The 22,824-nt window shown below is 37.8% G+C and overlaps 2 protein-coding genes across 2 annotated transcripts in view; one reads left to right on the top strand and one right to left on the bottom strand.

Moving 5' to 3' along the window:
* LOC127685305 (olfactory receptor 50-like) overlaps positions 1–17,840 on the bottom strand; it is a 43,828-nt gene extending 25,988 nt beyond the window's left edge. Inside the window, exon 1 of the mRNA XM_052182365.1 lies at positions 17,352–17,840. Coding sequence (XP_052038325.1) covers positions 17,352–17,840 — 489 coding nt within the window. The remainder of the gene's footprint in view (positions 1–17,351) is intronic.
* LOC127685304 (olfactory receptor 50-like) overlaps positions 1–22,824 on the top strand; it is a 314,138-nt gene that overhangs the window by 177,635 nt on the left and 113,679 nt on the right. The window lies entirely within an intron of this gene.

Below are 22,824 nucleotides of genomic sequence, written 5' to 3'. Positions count from 1 at the left end.
TATTCTATTGTTGATACTTACATCTGTAATTCCTGATCTCTTTCCTAGGTTTTCTATTTCCAGGTTTGCCTCCATTTGTGTTTCCTTTATTGTTTGTGCTTCCAGTTTTAGTTCTTGGATCACTTTATTCAATTCTTTCTCCTGTTTACCTGTGTTTTCCTGTATTTGTTTTAGTGAGTTATTGATGTCCTTCTTAAAGGACACTATTATTTTCATGAGATAGGATTTTAGGTCAGCTTCCCGATTTTCAGGTGTGTTATATTCAGTCCTTGCTGTGGTAGGAGAACCGGGCTCTGATGATGCCCACATACATTGGCTTTTGTTGTTTATGGTCTTGTGCTTGCCTTTCACTATCTGGATATCCCTGATGTTTGTTGGTCTGGAGTCTGAATCTTTTGTCCGTAGGTTGCTTCAGGTCTCCTGGTAGGCCTGCAGCCCTGGCTGTAGCAGCCAATCTGTGGGATTTTCCAACTGGGGGCTCTTCACAGGGCCAGAGAAGCTGTTGATCTGTTGTCCTGGCTGCTGTAGATCTCATGCGAGGCCTTCAGATTGTTGGGTCTTCAGTGAAGCAGTCCATATGTTGTCCAACTGCTCTGAGTGAAGCAAGTTCTCAACTGCTCTGAGTGCAGGTGGTTTTCTAGCATGAATCAGGAGATGGTGTCTTCACTGAAGCAGAGCAGCCAAGAGTCTGCCTCAGCAGAAAGGAACAGACAGAGGAAGGGGGTGGGGGGAAGGGATGGAAGGGGAGTGGTAATCTGGGGAGCAAAGTTTTTGGTGGGTGATTGGACCCAAGTTCACTGGGACCCCAGCAGCAGTTCTGGGACTCTGGAGGGGGAGTGGGTTCTTCCTAACTGCTCTGAGTGCAGTGGTTCTCAAGGATGGATCAAGAGATGGTGTCTTTCCTTCAACTGACCAGCCAAGACTGTGATCCAGCAGAAAGGACCAGGCAGTGGAAGGCCAGAGGCAACTGTTAGTGTCTTTTTTCACCATGTGTTAATTCAGCTCTAGAGATAACTCTAGACAGAGCACAGGTTTGCATTATTTCCAGTGTACTGTCTCAAACGCCACTAGTGGTGAAGCTTGTGGTGGTGTGGTACTGGTGATAGCTCTATTTTGATTCTGCCAATAGTCTCAACTGCAAGATATCAGTACTGGATCTGTATCTAAGTGGAGTGCTGAGTGCTGGTGGTGGATCTCTAGACTAGATTCTTGTTCTGGTGCTAATGTTGCAACTGCAACTTGAACTTCTGGTTCCATCTCTGACAATAGCTATACAGCAATAAGTGACAACAATACTGCATTTTGGAAACACTTATTCAGGAATTCTTCCAGGAACAGTAAATGGTCAATCAAAATATGTTAGTTGAGACAGTTTCCCTTAGTACAGCCTAGTCTGTCTTCTCTTACATACCTACCTTCATCACCACCTCTCTCACAGGTTTTACAGGAGGGAAAAGATAAAGTGATCATGGTGCACATTGTCTGAAACAAGTGGGTCAAAATGTGTCAAAGCTGCTATCTCTTCAATTCCAGTAATGAGTTGGAACTCAAATGAATACTGTAGATACTATTCTAGCAGGTTGGCCAAAATAGAAGAGACACAGAAATTTTACTGATCATGACATCAGTCCACACCCAGAAATTTCCTTCACTATTCCTCTCATGAAAGCTCCATTGGGTTCTGGGATCCTATGCATTCGAAGGGACTATCCAAGAGACTCCTTCATCCTTCCCCCATACTTACTCTATTTGCTCAGACATCGGTAAGCTTAATCATCCAGCCTACAATGACATATTGCTTCCATTTGTTGGTGCCTTGCATAATATAACACTTCTGTAGTGAAGTTCATACTATTCTCTTGTTCTCTTTTCATTTGAGTATAAACCCCAGAAAATTAAGGAAGAGTTCTGCTTGTCCAATTTTTCTGGTAAGCTGGAATATGGCAGATCAATTATTAGGGGAGGGGTGACAGCTTTTTATCACTGGAGATTGTTCAGCCCAGACTTGACAAAGCAAGAGTGTATAGCATACAGCTCATTCTTGGAGTGGCATGAGTGAGTGTCCTTTTCTATTTGGTAATTCCTCAGCTAATACCAATGGCATGTACTACACCAGCCCCACATGTAGCTTAGCAAAGGTGTTGAGTCCCATGCAGTCTCTGCAGATACGAACTCAGTACACCTGAGGAGATCTAGGTAAGAATACCACACCACTTTGCTCATCTGTATGTGGACTTCTAAAGATGTTTTTATTGGGGTTCCCCCTGGGCTCTTCATTCTATAGCACAGGTCAATAGGTTTGCTCATATATAGTAGTTCAGTTATGGTTAGTATAGCTGTGTAGAACTTTTTTTCAAATTTATATTAAGTGTACTGGAGCAATTTAAAGAAGCACGGTATATGCAAACTACATAAAATATGTGGAAATTCAAAAATATAGCATTTTACTATGTAATGCCTAAGTCTATTCCCACACCTTCACATAGTTTCTCTTTAATTAATTAATTAATTAATTTTTATTTTTCCATTAATCAATGTATTTATTCATTTAATATCCTGGTCACTGCATACTTGCTCCTGGCCTTCCTCACACTGTCACTCCCCCTCTCAAACCAGCAATTTTCCCCATCCCATTGTCCACTAAGGGAGTGGAAATACTGGCTCTTTAACCCTCAAAACCCTGCTATCAAATCCACCCTCTGCAGGGCTATCAATGAGTCCAGACAAAAAGCCCAGCCAGGGGAAAGGATTCTACAGATAGGAAACAGGTTTAAGAACATCCCCTGTTTCAGCTGCCAGGGGAATCATATGAAGATAGAGCTTTACATCTACTACATATGTGCAGAAGTGGGGGTCTAGGTTCATCTGGTGCATGTTCTTTGGTTGGTTCAGTCTATGGGAGCCCTGAAGGGTCCAGGTTAGTTGACATAATTGGTTTTCTTGTGGAGTTTCTATCCATTTCTGGGCCCTTAATCCTTCCCCTGATTTCTCCATAAGAGTCCCAGTGCTCTATTTAATATATGGCTGTGGCCCTCTCAATCTGTTTCAGTCAGCTGCTAGGTGGAGTCTCTCAGAAGACAGTCAGGCTAGCCTCATCTCTGCAAGCATGACAAAGTATCACTGATCATGTCAAGTATTTGTTCTTGCCCATGAGATGTGTTTCCAGTTGGGACATTTATTGGTTGGCCATTGCCCTAGTCTATGCTTCATATTTTAACTGCATTTCTTGTAGACAGGACAAATTTGGGGTAAAATTTTGGTGGGTGTGTTTGTACCCTTATCCCTCTGCTAGTATTCCTATATGCCTAGAGGAGGTGGCCTCTTCAGGTTTCATATCACCATTGCTATGAGTCTTAGCTAAAGTCACCCCCATAGTCTTCTGGGAGTGTCCCTTGCCCCAGTTTTTTGGCATATCCTAGAATTGCCCCACACTCCTCCACCCTTTTGAGCGGCAGATCTCCTTTCTGTCCCTAGGCCCTCTGGCTTTCGCTCCTGTCTCTCTACATGCACAATACCTGACCCAACAATTCCCTTTTCCATTCCCTCTCCTACAGTTATCTCTCCCCATCTGCCTGCTATGTCTATTTTATTCCTTCTTCTAAACGATATTCAAGCATCCTCATTTGGGCTTTCCTTCCTGTTTAGTCGTTAGGTTTGTAGATTATAGAACTACAATAGTTCTTTTATTTTTCATGATTCTTTTAGCTATCCTGGGTATTTTGTTTTTGAATATGAAGTTGAGATTTGTTTATTTCAAGGTCTGTACAAATTGGCATTTGTATTTTGATGGAAATTGAACTGAACCTGTATATTAATTTTATTAAAATGGCCATTTTCACTATGCTAATCCTAACTATCCATGAGCATTAGAGATCCTTGAATCTTCAGAGGTATTCTTCAATTTTTTTTTTTTTTTTTTTTTTTTTTTTTTTTTTTTTTTTTTTTTTTTGCTGAAACTTGAAATTCTTGTAATAAAGATTTTTCAGTTGCTTGCATGGAGTCATACCAAGTTATTTTCTTTTATTCCTGGCTATTTTGAAGTCTATTGTTTTCCTAATTTCTTTTTCACCCATTTTTTATTTGTGTAAAAGTGAGATACTTATTTCTTTCAGATTATTTGGTAGCCAGTAAAATACTGGATACAAATATTGCTAGAATTTTAGATGTCGATTATATATACTATCATTGGTCCTCAAATAGTTATACTTTAAATTCTTCCTTTCCAATTTCTATCCACTTAATCTCCTTTTGTTTTCTTCTTTCTCTAGCTAGAAATTCAATCGATATATTGAATAAATAAGAATAGAGTGGGCAGAAATGTCCTGTTCCTGATTTTAGTGGAATAACTTAAAGTTTCTGACCATTTAATTTGAAACTGTTTATGTGCTTACTGTTTATTGCTTTGACTATATTCAAGTATGTGTCTTGTATCCATGATTTCTCTAAGGCTTCTAATGTGGAGATATGTTGAATTTTGTCAAAGACTTTTCATCTTATAATGAGATAATCATGTGATTTTTTTATTTCAGTTTGTTTATATGGTTCATTATATTGATGAATCCTCATATATTGAACCATCCCTGCAGCCCTGCAGTAAAATGAAGCCTGTTTTGCCATGTTACATTATTGTTTTGATGGATTCTTGGATTTGGTTTTGGAGTATTTTATTAAGTGTTTTTTCATCAATGTTTATAAGAGAGATTGTTCTGAATTTATTTTTCTTTGTTGAGTCTCTGTGTGGTTTAGGTATCAGTTTGTTTATGAATAGATGGAGTAAATGTGGCAGTGCTACTTCTGTTTCTATTTTGTGGAATATTTTGAGCAGTATTGGTATTAGCTCTTCTTTGATGCATCAAAACAATCTGACTCTGGGATGTTTTTGGTTGGGAGAGTTTTAAAGATTGGTTCTATTTCCTTAGGGGTTTTGGGATAGTTTAGATAATTTGCATAATCTTGATCTTACTTTGGTAAAGTTGTATCTGACTCAAAAATCATACATTTGATTTAGATTTTACAATCTTGCAGAGGACAGGCTTTTGAAGTAAGACCTAATGATTTGTTTAATTTCCTCAGTGTCTGTTGTTATGTGTCCCCTTTCATTACTGATCTTGATAATTTGGATACAGTCTTCCTGCATTTTAGTTAATTTTCTAAAGAGTTTGTCTGTTGTGTTGAGCTTTTAAAAGAACCACCTCTTGGGTTTGTTGATTTTTTTGTATTGTATAGATTGATTTCAGCCCTGTCTTTGATTATTTTCTATCATTTAGTCATTCAAGGTATGCTTCTTTTTTTCCCAGAGTCTTCAGGTGTGCTTTTAAATTTCTAGTATTAGTTTTCTCCTATTTCTTTATGATGCCATTTACTGCTATGTACTTTCCTATTCATACAGATTTTATTGTGTCACATCAGTTTGATTATGTTGTACCTTCATTTTCACTGAATTCCAGAAAATACTTTATTTGATTCTTTATTTCTTTTTGTTTCTGTGGTGTACTGAAATAAAGGGAAGTGTGCCCTTGGAATAATACCCAACCCAGATACTCTTGCTACCTGTGAGGTAAAAGAGAGAAGGTCTTTCCTGCCCAACAACAAATAGAAACCTTCTCAAATGTGCCTTAAAGGGGATATTATCTATACCAAACTGACAGGCATATTTGGAAATGCCATGTATGTGGCAAGGATGTAGGAATGAAGAGACCATGGAACCCTTTTCTGCAGTTTCATTGAGACATTGAGGCCAGGCAGCATATTACAGGGGAGAACATGTAAAGAGTCCCTGGAATATTACTGGTTAAACTGTGAAATTGAAGTCTGGGCAGTGTTGGAATCCTGCAAGTGTTTGAAAATGGTAATGTCATAGGATATCTGCCAATGATTCCTGCAACCATGGAATATACGGTCAACAAGAGAGGTCTATGATGGAGGTAGCAAAGCTGGATGGGCAAAACCATATCAAACCATTGACCAACATAAAAGATACAGGATCAGGAGTTCTCAACTGGGTTTACATTTTGTTTTGGTCTAGTTTTTATGTAATTCTTTTTGTGTTATATATATTCTTTATATACATTTCAAATAATGTCCCCTTTCTAGTTCCTCCCCACTCCAAAAGTCCCATAAGCCATCTACCCTATTCTTGTTCCCCAATCAAATCCCTTCTGCTTCCCTGTCCTGGTATTCCCCTAAACTGTTGCATTGAGCTTTTCCAGGATGAGGGGCCTCTCCTTCCTTTGATGTCCAACAAGGCCATCCTCTGCAGCCTATACATCTGGAGGCATGGATAACACTATGAGTAATTTCTGGTTGATGGTTTGGTCCCTGGGAGCTCTGGAAGTACTGGGTGGCTCATACCATTGTTCCTCCTATGGTAATGCAAACACCTTTAGCACCTTGGATACTTTCTCTAGTTCCCCCATTGGGGACCCAGTGCTCAGTTCAATGCTGGCTGAGAGTGTCCCCCTCTGTATTTGTCATGTACTAGCAAAGCCTCCCAGGTCACAGCTATATCCAGTTCCATTTAGCACCTACTTGTGGCCATCAATAATAGTGTCTGGGTTTTGTAACTGTATATAGGATGGATCACTAGGTGGGGTAGTCTCTGGATGGTGTTTTCTTCAGTCTCTACTCCACACGTTGTCTTTATATCTCCTTCTGTGGGTATTTTGTTCCCCCTTCTAAGAAGGACCAGATTATCCATACTTTGATCTTTCTTCTTCTTGGGCATCATTTGATGTGTGAATTATGTATTGGGTATTCGAAACTTCTGGGCTAATATCCATTTATCAGTGAGTGCATTCCATGTGTGTTCTTTTGTAATTGGGTCACCCCACTTAGTATGATACTTTCCAGTTCCACCCATTTGCTTAAGAATTCCATGAATTCATTGATTTTTTTTTTTTTTGGTCTTCTTTCTGCTGCATGACATTTATTTTTTTTAATTTTCTGTATTCTTTATTTACATTTCGAATGCTTTCCCCTTTTCCAGTCCCCCCTCACCATGGGTCTCATAAGCCCTCTTCCCTCCGCCCATTTCTCAATCACCCTTTTCCCATTTTTCTGTCCTAGAACTCCCCTACAATGCTGGATCAAGTCTTTTTAGAACTAGGTCCCTCTTCTTCCTTCTTCTTGGGTATCATTTGATATGCTAATTGTGTCTTGACAATTCAGAGCTTCTGGGCTAATTAATATCCACTTATCAGTGATTGCATTTCATGTGTATTCTTTTGTGATTGGGTTACCTCACTTAAGATGATATTGTCCAGTTCCAACCATTTGCATAAGAATTTCATGAATTCATTGTTTTTAATTGCAGAGTAGTATTCCATTGTGTAAATATACCACATTTTCTGTATCCATTCCTCCATTAAGGGACATCTGGGTTCTTTCCAGTTTCTGACTATTATAAATAAGGCTGCTATGAACATAGTGGTGCATGTGTCCTTATTGCATGCCTGGGAATCCTCTGGGTATATGCCCAGGAGAGGTATAGCAGAGTCCTCTAGAAGTGTCATGTCCAGTTTTCTGAGGAACTGCCAGACTGATTTCCAAAGTGGTTGTACCAACTTGCAATCCCACCAGCAGTGGAGGAGTGTTCCTCTTTCTCCACATCCTGGCCAACACCTACTGTCTCCTGAGTTTTTAAACTTAGCCATTCTGACTGGTGTGAGGTGAAATCTCAGGGTTGTTTTGATTTGCATTTCCCGAATGATTAATGATGTTGAACAGTTCTTAAGGTACTTCTCAGCCATTTGATGTTTTTCAGGTAAAAATTCTTTGTTTAGGTCTGTACTCCACTTTTTAATAGGGTTATTTGGCTCTCTGGGGTCTACCTTCATGACTTCTTTGTATATATTGGATATTACCCTCTGTCAGATGTAGGGTTGGTGAAGATCCTTTCCCAATTTGTTGATTGCTGTTTTTGTCCTTTTGACAGTGGCCTTTACCTTACAGAAACTTTGTAATTTTATGAGGTCCCATTTGTCAATTCTTGATCTTAGAGCATAAACTATTGGTGTTGTGTTCAGGAACTTCTCTCCTGTGCCCATGTCCTCAAGGGTCTTCCCCAGTTTTTTTTCTATTTGTTTCAGTGTGTCAGGTTTTATGTGGAGGTCCTTGATCCACTTGGAGTTGAGCTTAGTACAAGGAGATAAGAATGGATTAATTCGCATTCTTCTGCATGCTGACTTCCAGTTGAACCAGCACCATTAGGTGAAAAGGCAATCTTTTTTTCACTTCATGTTTTAGCTCCTTTTTCGAAGATCAAGTGAACATAGGTGTTTGGGTTCATTTCTGGGTCTTCAATCCTATTCCTATACTTTAGGTTGTTTGTAACTATTGTGAAGGGTCATTTTCCTAATTTCTTTCCCAGTCTTCTTATCCTTTGAGTATGGAAACACTACTGATTTCCTTGAGTTGATTTTGTTTTTGTTTTGTTTTTTTTTTTATTTTCTGTATTCTTTGTTTACATTCTAAAAGTTTTCCCCTTTTCCAGTCTCCTCCCATATGTCCCATAAGTCCTCTTCTCTCCATACATTCTCCTATGCTAATTGTATCTTCAGTATTCAGAGCTTCAGGGCTAATTGATATCCACTTATCAATGATTGCATTCCATGTGTATCCTTTTGCAATTGCATTATCTCACTTAGGATGATATCTTCCAATTCTGTCCATTTGCCTAAAAAATTCATGAATTCATTGTTTTTAATTGCTGAATAGTACTCCATTGTGTATATATGCCACATTTTCTGTATCCATTCCTCCACTGAGGGGTATTTGGGTTCTTTCCAGCTTCTGGCTATTATAAATAAGGCTGCTATGAAGATAGTGGAGCATGTGTCCTTATTGCATGCTGGGGAATCCTCTGGGTATATGTCCAGGAGAGATCCTGTGCTTTTTTGGTTGGAAGGCTTTCTATGACCCCTTCTATTTCTTTAGGGGTTATGGAAGTGTTTAGATGATCTGTTTGGTCCTGATTTAATTTTGGTATTTGGTATCTTTCTAGGAAATTGTCCATTTTCTCCAGATTCTCCAGTTGTGTTGGTGTTTGTAGTAGGATCTGTTGATTTTTTTTAATTTTCTCTGTTTCTGTTGTTATATCCCCCTTTTCATTTCTAGTTTTGTTAATTTGGATACTTTCTCTGTGCCGTTTGGTCAGTCTGGCTAAGGGTTTATCTATCTTGTTGATTTTCTCAAAGAACCAGCTCCTTTATTGATTCTTTGTATGGTTCTCTTTGTTTCCACTTGATTGATTTCAGCCCTGAGTTTGATTTCCTGTCTTCTACTCTTCCTGGGTGAATTAGCTTCTTTTTGTTCCAGAGCTTTCACATGTGCCATTAAGCTGCTAGTGTATCCTTTCTCTCGTTTCTTCTTTGAGGCACTCAGGGCAACAGGTTTTCCGCTTAGCACTGCTTTCATTGTGTCCCAAAGATTTGGGTATGTTGTGCCTTCATTTCCATTAAATTCTAAAATGTCTCTGATTTCTTTCTTTATTTCTTCTTTGGCCAAGGTGTTATTGAGTAGAGTATTGTTCAGTCTGCATGTGTATGTGGGATTTCTGTTGTTTTTGTTGCTATTGAAGACCACTCTTATTCCATAGTGATCTGATAGGAGGCATGGGATTAGTTCGATCTTCTTATATTTGTTGAGGTCTTTCTTGTGACCAATTATATGATCAATTTTGGCGAAGGTTCCCTGAGGTGCTGAGAAAAAGGTACATTCATTTGCATTTGGATGAAATGTTCTATATATATATATATCTGTTAAATCCAATTGGTCCAAAGCTTCAATTAGTTTTACTGTGTCCCTGTTTAGTTTCGCTTTTCCTGATCTGTCCTTTGAGAAAAGTGGTGTGTTGAAGTCACCCACAATTATTGTGTTAGGTACAATGTGTGCCTTGAGCTTTAGTAAAATTTCTTTTACAAATGAGGGTACCCTTGCATTTGGAGCATAGATGTTCAGAATAGAGAGTTATTCTTGGTGGATTTTTCCTTTGACCATCAAGAAGTGTCCTTCCATGTCTCTTTTGATGACTTTAGGTTGAATATCAGTTTTATCTGATATTAGAATGGCTACTCCAGCTTGTTTCCTGAGACCATTTCCTTGTAAAATTGTCTTCCTGTCTTTTCCTGTAAGGTAGATTTCGTCTTTGACACTGAGTTGTTTCCTGTATGCAGCAAAATGTAGGGTCCTCTTTACTTATCCAGTATGTTAGTCTATGTCTTTTTATTGGGGAATTTAATCCATTGATGTTAAGAGATATTAAGGAATAGTGATTATTGCTTCCTGTCATTTTTGTTGTTAATTTTATATTTAAGTGGTTATCTTCTTTTGGGTTTGATGAAAGAAGGTTACTATCTTGCTTTTTCCAGGGTATAGTTTCCCTCCTTGTATTGGTGTTTTTCCCTTATTATCTTTTGTAGGGCTGGGTTTATGGAAAGATATTGTGTAAATTTGGTTTTGTCATGGAATATCTTGATTTCTCCATCTATGGTAATTGAGAGTTTTGCTGGGTATCGTAATCTTGGCTGACATTTGTGTTCTCTTAGAGTCTGCATGAGATCTGCCCAGGATCTTCTAGCTTTCATGGTCTCTGGTGAGAAGTCTGGTGTGATTCTGATAGGTCTTCCTTTATATGTTACTTGGCCTTTATCTCTTACTGCCTTTAATATTCTTTCTTTGTTTAGTGCATTTGGGGTTTTGTTTATTATGTGACAGGAGGTATTTCTGTTCTGGTCCAGTCTATTTGGAGTTCTGTAGGCTTCTTGTATATTCACGGGCATCTCTTTCTTTTGGTTAGGGAAGATTTCTTCCATAAATTTGTTGAAGATAGTTACTGACCACTTAAATTATAAATCTTCACTCTCATCTATGCCTATAATCCTTAGGTTTGGTCTTCTCATTGTGTCCTGGATTTTCTGGATGTTTGGGTTACAAGCTTTTTGCATTTTGCATTTTCTTTGACTGTTGAGTCCATGGTTTCTATGGTATCTCTGGCTTCTGAGATGCTTTCTTCTATCTCTTGTATTCTGTTGTTGATATTTGCATCTATGGCCCCTGATTTCTTCCCACGGTTTTCTATCTCCAAAGTTGTCTCCCTTTGCGATTTCTTAGTAGTTTATACTTCTGTTTTTAGAACTGGTTGTTTTTGTTCATTTCCTTTACTTGCTTGTTTGTGTTTTTCTGTAATTCTTTAAGAGATTTTTGTGATTCCTTTCTTGATTTCTGCCTGTTTTACCAAAGTTCTCCTGTATTTCTTTAAGTGATTTTTGCATTTCCTCCTTATTGGCTTCTATTTTTTGACCCATATTCTCCTGAATTTCTTTAAATGATTTTTGTGTTCCCCTTTTAAGGGCTTCTAACTTTTGATCCATTTTCTTTTAAATTTCTTTAAGAGATTTCTTTACAGCCTTCATATGTTCCTCTAAAAGCATCATGAACAGTGATTTTAAATCCTAATCTTATTTTTCTGGTGTGTTGGGGGTATTCAGGACTTGCTGTTGTTGAAGAATTGGGTTCAGATACTACCATATTGCCTTGATTTCTGTTAGTATCGTTCCTATGTTTGCCTTTTGCCATCTAGTTCTCACTGGTATTAATTGTTCCTGGTGTCACTGGCTGGTGCTTCAACCTTCTGTGAGTCTGTAAGACTATTTCCACAACACTGGATGACTAGGTTTCCCCTGGCACAGATTGCTGATGTGCTGCCCTTCTCTTGTGTGCAGTTGGAGCCCTGCTGTGTCTTGCCCCAAGCAATGTTATTCTTGGGTTGTCTCAGTGAACCTGGTGTTCCCATTCTGCTCTGTCATGGAGCGAAGATGGTGGTGGGGAGGCACTCCAAGTGCTGATCACCACCACCTTGTAGGGCAGAGGACTTCATTGATTTTAATAGCTTACTAATACTCCATTGTGTAAAGATACCACATTTTCTACATTCATTCCTCTGTTGAGGAACATCTGGGTTCTTTCCAGTTTCTTGCTATTATAAATAGGGCTGCTATGAACAAAATGGAGCATTTATCCTTATTACATGCTGGGGAATCTTCTGGGTATATGCCCAAATGTGACCTCATAAAATTACAAAGTTTCCGTAAGACAAAGGACACTGTCAAAATGGCAACCAACAAATTGGGAAAAGATTTTTTACCAACCCTACATCTGACAGAGGGCTAATATCTAAGATAAACAAAGAACTCAAGAAGGTAGACTCCAGAGAGCCAAATAACCCTATTAAAATTGGGGTACATAGCTAAGCAAAAAATTTTCACCTGAGGAATATCAAATGGCTGAGAAACATGTAAAGAAATGTTCAACATCCTTAGTCATCAGGGAAATGAAAATCAAAACAACCCTCAGATTGCACGTCACACCAGTCAGAATGGCGAGGTTCAAAAACTCAGGAGAAAACAGATGCTGGTGAGGATGTGGAGAAAGTTGAACACTCCCTCACTGCTGGTGTGGTTGCAAGCTAGTACAACAATTCTGGAAATCAGTCTTGTGTTTCCTCTGAAAACTTGGCATAATACTACCAGATTACCCTGCTGTACCACTCCTGAGCATGTTGCATTTTCTTTGACTGTTTTATCAATGCTTTCTATGGTTTTTTCTGCATCTGATATTCTCTATTCTATCTCTTGTATTCTGTTGTTGATGCTTGCATCCATGGCTCCTGATGTCTTTCGTAGGTTTTGTATTTCCAGAGTTTTTTTCCCTTTTTGATTTCTTTATTGTTTCTACCTCCATTTTTAGATCCTGGTTGGTTTTGTTTATTTCCTTTACCTATTTTGTTGTGTTTTCCTGTAATTCATTAAGGGCTTCTCCCTGTTTACTTGTGTTCTCCTGTATATCTTTAAGGGAGTTATTTATATCCTTTTTGAAGCCCTCTATCAGCATCATGAGCTGTCATTTTAAATCCAAATCTTGCTTTTCTGCTGTTTTGGGTTATCCAGGACTTGATGTTTTGGGTGAATTGGGTTTGGGTGGTGCCATGTTGCATTGATTTCTGTAAGTAATGTTCCTATGTTGCCTTTTGCCATCAGGTTGTATCTGGTGTTAGTTGGTGCTGCTGTCTTTGGCTTTTGCTTGTCCCTGCTGTGTGCCTGCAAGCCTGTCTCAGCACTCCTGGGTGACCAACTCTCCCCTGTCAAAGAGTGCTGTGGCACTGTCCAGCTCCTGGATTCAGGTGGGGCCCTGGCAGACCAAGTCCCAGATGATCTTACACTCTGGTGTTCCCTGTGTTCCTGGCTGTGACAGCCCACTCAGTCGCAGGAGTGAAAATTGTGGCCTCACCTCTATATGCAGGATTCCCTGCAGCACAGACATCCCCCTGGCAGGATAGGTGGACAGATGGCTGTGGTGTTGCTCAGCTCCTGGGTGCAGATGGTGCCCTGGTGGACCAAGTCCTAAGTGATCTTATAATCGACTGTTCTCTGCTTTCCCTGCTGCAGCTGATTCCTCAGTCACTGGAGCAAAAATAGTGGCCTCACCTCTGTATGTGGGACTCCCTCTAAATGCAGGACTCCCTGGAGAACAGATGTCTTCTAGCAGGATAGGTGCACAGTTTTTTCTCACCATTCCCACATCACTCCCTTTTGTAATGGCAATGTAAATTCTATGACATTTTATGTTGAACATTTTTAATTTGCGTTCTGATTTTACAAGGAGAAACTCATCAATTATTCATTAATAATTCCTTTTAAAGAAAGGAATTGCCTTGTATCTAAGAGATGATTTTGGACTTTAAAACAGTTTTCAGATCATTAAAGATGATAGGGATATTTGCAAATTGAACTAAATGCATTTTACATTATGATATGGCCAGAAGACTACTATGGAGTTAAAGGAATGGAATGTGGTGCTTTGACTGTTGACCTCCCCACACAATAATCTTAATCATTTGAATACTTTTCAAGCATGAAAAATGCAAAAAACCCATATGAGAGGAGCTCAGTGGCCTTAAGGTATAATGATATATTTTTATTTTTCTAAATAGCCATATTGTCAAACTGCTTTCTAAACATTTATGTTTATACCCCTGTGACTGTAGGTATAGGCAGGTAATTGATAATGAGGAAGGCTCATGATTCTATGCCACTTATAAGTTCCTCAGGTCATAGTAGATGGCCCCACACCCTTGTACACATTAGCAGTATTAATCTTACTCTGTGATAGAGATGTGTTAACTTCTTCACTAGAGGTAATGGAAATAGGTAGTGGGAGGTTGGTATGATCAAAGTACATTGCAAACATGTATGAAATGTTCAAGGAATAAACTCAAAATAATATTTAATTAAAAGAGAAACTAATTAATTATTCATTAATGAAGAATGAAGTGATGTCACTTATAGAGAAAGTATAGAATTGGTGATTTTTTTGTTAGATGGCCCAGATTTCCAAAGATAACCTTCACAAATTTTCTCTCATATGATACTTTGAAAAGAGATAGCATGAAAGTAAAAACATATTTAGGAATGTGGTGAATAAACAAAAGAGCATGTAACAGAATAGGCCAATATCTTCATACCACATTATATACATTATAAAGATAACTTAAAACTCATCACATTAAGACAGATATGATGGTGTATGTCTTTAATTCAAACACTCAGGAGATAGAGGTCAGCAGATCTCTATAAGCTAAAGACTAACCTGGTCTACATGAACTACATGATCCTCATTATCTCTATGAAATAAAGATTCAGCCTTATTCTAGTTGCTGTGGTGTTCACGGCTTTCCACATCTGTGACCAAGGCAAGTTTGGGAGACCCTAACTAAAAAACAAATAAACAAAATCTCATCACTCTACATAATTAGTATACAAAAATACAAATGAAACAGTTAAGACACTATCCTTCAGGTAATAGAAAATGTAAATGACAAGGGACCAAAATAACTCTAGCATATTATATAATATATGATATATGATATACAATATACAACATATGATATACAATACGTGACACATGATATGTGATATGTGATATATGATATATGGTATATAATATAATGTATGATATATGATATGTGATATGTGATATGTAATATATGATATACAATATGCAACATACAATGTATACTGTATAAAATGTAAGACAGAGGTAAGCTGATCTCGATTGGTTTAAGGTGAACCTTTTCTATTATATGCACATTTATTTTAATGATGATTATTGTATGTACATCATTTTCCTTAGAAGTTTTCTCAGTTTATATTAGTATGAATAAACATTACAGTGACATGAATAATAGCTCAGATTTTAGATATTTCCAAGTGGTACACCAGTCTAAGAACTCAACTCCACATACAGTAGTTTGAGAAGCACATCTAATAAAAGCTAGTGCAACAGCAGAACACTAAGTTCTCTCTAATAGAATCTCTTTTTTCATAATAATGGCTAGATATTAAAATATCTTTCAGAGTCATTAGCTGCCATTAATGAAGCTAAATTCCTTTCTCTTAAAGGTTTTCCAAGAACAAAAACACAGGTCCAACATTTCAGATGGAAAGAGAGATAATGTATCTATGAAATTAAATTTGGGCCTATTTCATATTAGAACACCATATAGTTGGATTAAATTTTCAAGTTTAATGTTTACAGATTTTAATACAAGTATTATATTTACATCATTTCCACCACCCTATACACTCAAGGACCCAGTCACTATACAGAATAGATTGATGCCACATAATTACAGCACCATATGAAAGGCCATTATAAGCAATGTCTTCCAACTTTAATACTTCACGTAAACTTGATCTTCGACAATAAAGTTGTGTACAAAGCTGTTTTTTCCAACTAGAATCTGTACACATTTTGTCTATCTGATATCAATGGATCACTGAGTTAGGATGAAAAAATAAGGTTAATATCATAGTTAATATCAGTCTAAGAGTATATTGCAAAATATTGCACAATGAAGAACAAATTACAAAATGATGAACAAACTATGTGGAAAGAAGGAAGAAGCTGGTCCTGCATATAAAATTTGAGCAAAGATGGGAACTATAGTGTTGACATCATAGTAGAGGCACAAGTGCTGATAGTGATGGAGTGCATAGTACAAAAGTAGTATAGGAATAAACTCTGAGTGCTTATACCACAAAGATAACCCCATTGTCAACATATATTACAAAACAACATACATATCAAAACATTTCTTCTTATAAAATGTATATCTTCATGTATCAATGAAAATGAAAAGTGCACTAAAAACACAAGGTTGGAAAATCCCATGGATGGAATCGAGGTCTCAGTATGGTGACTGCAATGTGTACATGATAAGCCAGAAGAGTTGATATGAGGCAAATGAACCCACACTGCAGTAAACATAACCAGTTCACTGGTGGTATGTCTGAGACACAGTATCTGTTTAAGCTTACTATCAGCTGAAAATTAAATAATTATTGAATTAAATTCAAAAGATAAGGTCAAGATGTACAACATAGTTCATGCCATTAAGCTCAGCACTTAGGAAGCAGAGGTAAGCTGATCTCGATTAGTTCAAGGTGAACCTTGTCTATATATTAAATTCTAGAACATCTATATCTATATAGTGAGACAATTCCTGTCAATTTTTTTAAAAAATAAAAATAATCCTATCTACAGAAATTTTTCAAGAGATAGAAATGGGCAAAGTAGCTTTGCTTCAAAAACTATAAGCTATAAATATGAAAAAGTGTTACGCTGGATTTTAAAAACTTGGGATAGATTTCATGTGCAAAGGGAAATACAGAAAAGACTTATGTATATATGTTTTGGAGACCACTTTCCCAAAATTATAAAGATCAAGAAAAGAAGTTAAGGTTATATCCAAGATATATGCAAGAAGGTCAGATTAAAACATCTTTAAAATTGCCATTCAAAGATCATATATTACCTGTGACACTCAAGGTGGAGACCTAGGTAGGTAAAGTGGATCATTTTTTTCTGCTGAGGATATTTCTCAGCACTCCTTTCATATCTCGATTCCTCAAACTATAAATAAAGGGATTCAGCATGGGTGTGACCACAGTGTACATCACAGCCACAATGGCATCCTTTTCAGTACTGTTATTAGATGATGGGACACAATATAACCCAATGATGGCTCCATAGTACAAGGAAACTACACAGAGGTGAGAGCCACATGTGGATAAAGCTTTGCGGATTCCCTTGATGGAGGGAGTTTTTAGAATGGTGACACCAATATAACCATAAGAGACCAGAATGCATATGAATGGCAGGGTAATGACTGCATTACCTAAAACAAGGATGACCAGCTCATTGATGGTGGTGTCTGAGCTGGACAGCTTCAGCAAGGTAGACAGGTCACAGAAATAGTGGGGGATGGTATTGTTTTTAAAGTGAGATAGGCGAGCTAAGAGAAGGGTGTGCACAAGAGCATTGACTAAAGACAAGGCCCAGGATATTACTACTAGAAGGATACAGAGGCTCAGATTCATGATGATGGTATAGTGCAGAGGATGGCAGATGGCCACATACCTGTCATATGCCATCGAAGTTAGAAGAAAGCTATCAATGCTTGCAAAAGCTGTGAAAAAATACACCTGGGAAACACACCCTGCATATGGGATGGACTGACTGTGTGTCAGCATATTCACGAGCATCTTTGGAACTGTGACTGATGAGAAAGAGATGTCTGTGAGGGCCAAGTGGCTGAGGAAGAAGTACATGGGGGTGTGGAGGTGAGAGTTCAGCCTGATGAGCAGGATGATGAGCAGGTTCCCCAGCACAGTTGTCAGGTACATGGCCAGGATCAGGGCAGAGTACACAACTTGGTCGTCTGCTCGAATTGGGAGCCCTAGGAGAATGAACTCAGACACAGTGCTCTCATTATCCATCCTCATGCTCTTGCTCTTCTGCTGTGTGCAAAAGGAGAAATGGGAAAGAAAGAGAAATGATTTTTACTAATATACCATGGGAAAATATTATCAATCACCAGTCCTCAAAATATTAGTTTGGTTGTTTTAATTCAAATATGATGACATTTGTCATAGTAATGAGATAGTGATATTTTGGAAAGAGATAAAATTTCCCAACCTTGAAAACAGTTGAATGTCTTGTAGAGGGAAACAAGGAAATTTAGAACAATTATCAAATCAGATCCAGTTCCATGTAAAGGTACTTGGATTTCCTCAAGACTATTTTACTATTAAGGAATTAGCTTAATTAGGTAAATTACTATGAGCAAATTGAGAAATAATCATAATTTTAATGATTGTCAAACCGTTTTAGTCCTTCTACAAATTAAATCCAAGTAATGTAATCAACAGAGCTTCTTTGGATCAGTAAAATATCAAGGGGAAATTAGGGGAAGTAACGTGTAGATAGTCAATGCTTTAAGGACATTAGGTCTGTGTCAGCATTACAGTGTACCAATGACTGCATGTAAGTAGCCTTGAGTTCCTCAGTAACAGTTTCTCAGCCAATGTGGTCACCCTTTCATCACTCTTCCTAGGTTGCATCAAATTACACTGATTCAATGTTAATGTCTTCACCACCAACCTAAACATTGCATTCAAGTACACAGAACACCTGAAGATACTGACTTTCATGCTACTAGTTCGATCAGACAAGGCTATTACTTGGGTCTTCATAGCACAAACTAATTTCACCTGTTTTATTCTTAAACTATGATTTTATGCCAAAGACTATCTCTGTTGCTTACCAGAAATTCCCTCTTATTTTCTGTAATCATTCCCTATACAATTGAGTAATCACTAAACAAGAGAAAAAGGAACTGATAAAATTAGAGTAGATATCATAGCTGCTGAGAGAGTTCTGTGGTTTTAATTTGAAGACTGGTTTTATTGGCCAGTTTGTCTCTGTACTTGGCAATAATCACCATTTGCCTCTTCAAACTTTCTATGCCTTAACTACAGTTAAGCTATGACGTCTTCCAACTTGCTCAATATCATTTTTAAAATGACTATGTATCATCAATCTCACTCTGTTAGAAAAATCAGTTATTGTGATGTTGTTTGAAATTAATTGTAATTCATTTCATACTCATTTCTGTGTCAATAATAATTACTTTTATTATCTATTGTCTCCAGGTAGATGCTTTCCAATACTATGAGATGTTGAGCAATATTGCAATAAAATATTATTTTATGATGTTTTAAATAGTGTATATGATATATTCAGAAAGGACTTTAAAGAATTAGAAAGACATATTTGAGAAAGTATCAGGTTATGAGAGGCCAAAGTGATGATGAAGGTCATGTATGTTCTCTGAAGAATCTGTACTGGAATAACCTGCATAGACAGATTGTAAAAACAAGCCTCTATGTAGGAATTTGGAAGAACAGTGCTAGGAGTTTTGAGAAACAAGGAAAACTCAAAGTAACAGCAAACCACAGAAATGTAAAATTTGAAAAATATCAGGCAAATGTAATGTATAATTCTCTGTGGAGGAAAATTTTCCATCTGTGCAAAAACAGTAATGCTCAGGAAATGTAAAGTCATAGAAAATAGCAAAAAGGTAGCTGGCTTCCAGGTAGAAAGTATATTGAAAAAGCAAAGGATACTAACTGGCATATGAACAACTGGGGCTATTATAGCAAAAGTCACAGAGATTTGGGAAGAAGTTGTAAAAAATTAGAACAGAAGTTATGTGTTGATATTAAAGCTGAGCAAAGAAGATGACTTTCCTGATTTCTGACAAAAATGGATTAATTTAAGAAAAATATTCTATGGAGAGGTTTTTGAGGGAGGGAGTGATATTTCATCTCAAAGGTTGGTCAGGTTCTCAGTTCAAGGTACATTTCTTTATAAAGAACTGTTTGCTATTTGTTGGTGTGATCTTGCAATTTCAAATACAGGAGAGAGACAGACAATTAGAAAGACAGAAGAGCCTGAGAGAAAGAGAGAGAGAGAGAGAGAGAGAGAGAGAGAGAGAGAGAGAGAGAGAGGAAAGAAAGAAAGAAAGAAAGAAAGAAAGAAAGAAAGAAAGAAAGAAAGAAAGAAAGAAAGAAAGAAAGAAAGAAAGAAAGAAAGAAAGAAAAAGAAAAAGAAAGAAGGAAGGAAGGAAAGAAAGAAAGAAAGAAAGAAAGAAAGAAAGAAAGAAAGAAAGAAAGAAAGAAAGAGAAAAAGAAAGAAGGAAGGAAGGAAAGAAAGAAAGAAAGAAAGAAAGAAAGAAAGAAAGAAAGAAAGAAAGAAAGAAAGTAAGAAAGACTCTGAGAGACTAAACCATACAGAATTATGCACATTCTATGTCTGATAAGACAAGGTAACTTATATGGTTAACATAGATACCTTTAGTTAGTAAGCATGGGAAAATTCTTCCATTTCTCTAAAGAGAAAATTCAATATAGGGAAAGAACTGGGTCATCCAAAGCAAACATAAATGCAGTGCAAAGATCAGAGTAGTAATCAGTTCAAACTCAGATATGATAGATATATGAATATGTACTTTGTTTATATCTCCTGGGAACTCTATGTGAACTCTAATTTTGAAAACCATGTAGAGAACCTATGGTGCAATCCCTGTCCCCAAATCCAAATTAGAGGCATACAGAATAAAATTGTTATGTTCTCGTTGACTTCCTTAGGGAAAGAATTATTTTGAAGCCAGCATGAGAGTCCCTTCACCCTTGAGAGACAATGGTTGAAACCATAACAAATTTCCCCATCATTTTGTCCTTTATAAATCAGATTGGAAACATAATTTTTTTATATTCGGATGAAATCTTTTAAAGTCCTAACAACAAGTATGGTTCTATGTGAAAACGCCACTTTTAATAAATTAATGCATATTAAAGGCAATTTTAAGAGTTTAGTATTTCCCTTTAAATAAATACCTGAATGCCTCAGCCTTCCCTCAAATTGAGGCCATAACAAACAGCAGTAGTCAGTAAAATACTCACAAGATTAACCTGACAGGATGACTCTGTCAACCCTTTGATTTTGAATTCTAGCTTCCAAACCAGTGGAAATGTAATACCATTGAGCCACTTTGTGGGATATTTTTCTGACAATTCATAAATATTAAGCAATTTAAATATCTGCTTATATAAAAAATATGAGCAGAGACTCCATGCTCTACCAGAGGCATCTCAGATTGAAAGAAGCCTTGGTAGGCTTTCTGCCTTCCAAAGTTCTCATCTCTCACTATCTCAGGGCCCCATCTCCAGCCACTTATTCCAGTTATTAGAATCTGGTGGGCAGTGGTATTGTTAGGAGTCCTTGTTGGAGGAAGTTTGTTGCTATGAGGTTTGGTTTTTAATCTATGCAAATGTGGAAAAGTAATTTTCTCATGACTGCAGTCAGACGAAGATGCAGAACTCTCATCTGCTTCGACATGCTTGCTTGGAAACTGCTGTTCTCCTGCCTTGATGATACTGAACTGAAATTCTGAATCTTTAAATAATCCCAATTAAATGTTGACTTTTATAAGAGTTGCCTTGGTTATGCTGACTTTTCACAGCAATATAAACCCTAACCAAGATACTTGCCCATCTTCTTGCTGTTCCCCAGTCCTCAACAGAGGCACAGATTCTCCTATCTCCTCTACAAGAAAAAGGACAGACTGGGAGAAATCCAGGTAGACTGCCTGCCTGCCATCATCTTTTCACAACTGCAGTTTCCCACTCTTCCAGTTGAATAGCCTAGGCCCCATCTGTGTGGCGATGCCCTATTATACTAAAGGCTATTTTGTGGCAGAAGCTCACAGCTCTCCTTGAGGATTTGCAGGCTTACAGAAGTTGAGCTAAGCTGTTTCCCTGCCAAACTCCCCTTCTATCAATTTTAGAATCTCCCTACCAAACTCATGAGACACGATGAAAGTACTGTGAAAAGGAAAATTTATAGCACTAAATGCCTTTATAATGAAATCATACAGATCTCACACTAGCAACCTAAAAGTACCTCTGAAGCATCTAGAACAAAAAGAATCATACACAGCAAAAATGAGTACACAGCAGAAAATAGTCAAACTCAGGGTTGAAGTCTACAAAATAGAAGCAAAGAGTTGACAAAGAAACAGGGAAACAAAGAGTTGTTTTTTAAGGGTACAAGAGTCTTTGAAGAAAGAGCCCAGACTCAAAAGTGTTCAAAAGCAAAGAGCATTTATTCAGCAGAAACAAACAGTATGCAGGAGTCAGCCATTCATTTGAAATGGTGACCCTAGATAAGTTTGCAGGATGCTTTTCAGTTCAGCTAGGAAAGGTGTTTTTTAATGGTTTTTTAATTAAATATTTTATTTATTTACATTTCAAATATTATTTCCCTTCCCAGTTTTTCTTCCAAAAATGCCCCACCCCACCTGTCCCCTTTGCCTCTAAAAGGTACTTCCCCACCCACCATCTACCCATACCTACCTCATCCCTCTGGCATCTGCCTTCTCTGAGACATCAAACCTCCATAGGACTAAGCGCACCCCCTCCCACTGATGCCAGATAAGGCCGTCCTCTGCTACATGTGCAGTGGGAGCCACAGACCAACCCATGTGTGTTCTGCGACTGGGACCATGGATCCCTCCATGTGTACTCTTTGGTTGGTGGTTTAGTCCGTGGGAGCTCTGAGGGGTCCAGTAAGTTGATATTGTTGTTCTTCTTGTGTGGTTGCAATCTCCTTCAGCTTCTTCAGTTCTTCCCCTAACTCTTCCATTGTAGTCCCCAGGCTCAGTTCAGTGGTTAGCTGTGAGTATCTTGATGAGGTGTTTGCAGAGCCTCTCAGAGGACAGCCATACCAGGCTTTTGTCTGCAAGCACATTTTGGTATCAGCAATAATGTCGGGGTTTGGCATCTGCACATAGGATGGGTCTCTAGGTTGGGCCAAATCTGGATGGCATTTCCTTCAGTCTCTGATCCATTTTCTGTCCATGCTTTT

Source organism: Apodemus sylvaticus, chromosome 5, assembly GCF_947179515.1.
Source record: "Apodemus sylvaticus chromosome 5, mApoSyl1.1, whole genome shotgun sequence".
In the NCBI taxonomy this organism is placed as follows: Eukaryota; Metazoa; Chordata; class Mammalia; order Rodentia; family Muridae; genus Apodemus; species Apodemus sylvaticus.
This window is presented reverse-complemented; position numbering and strand designations above follow the sequence as displayed.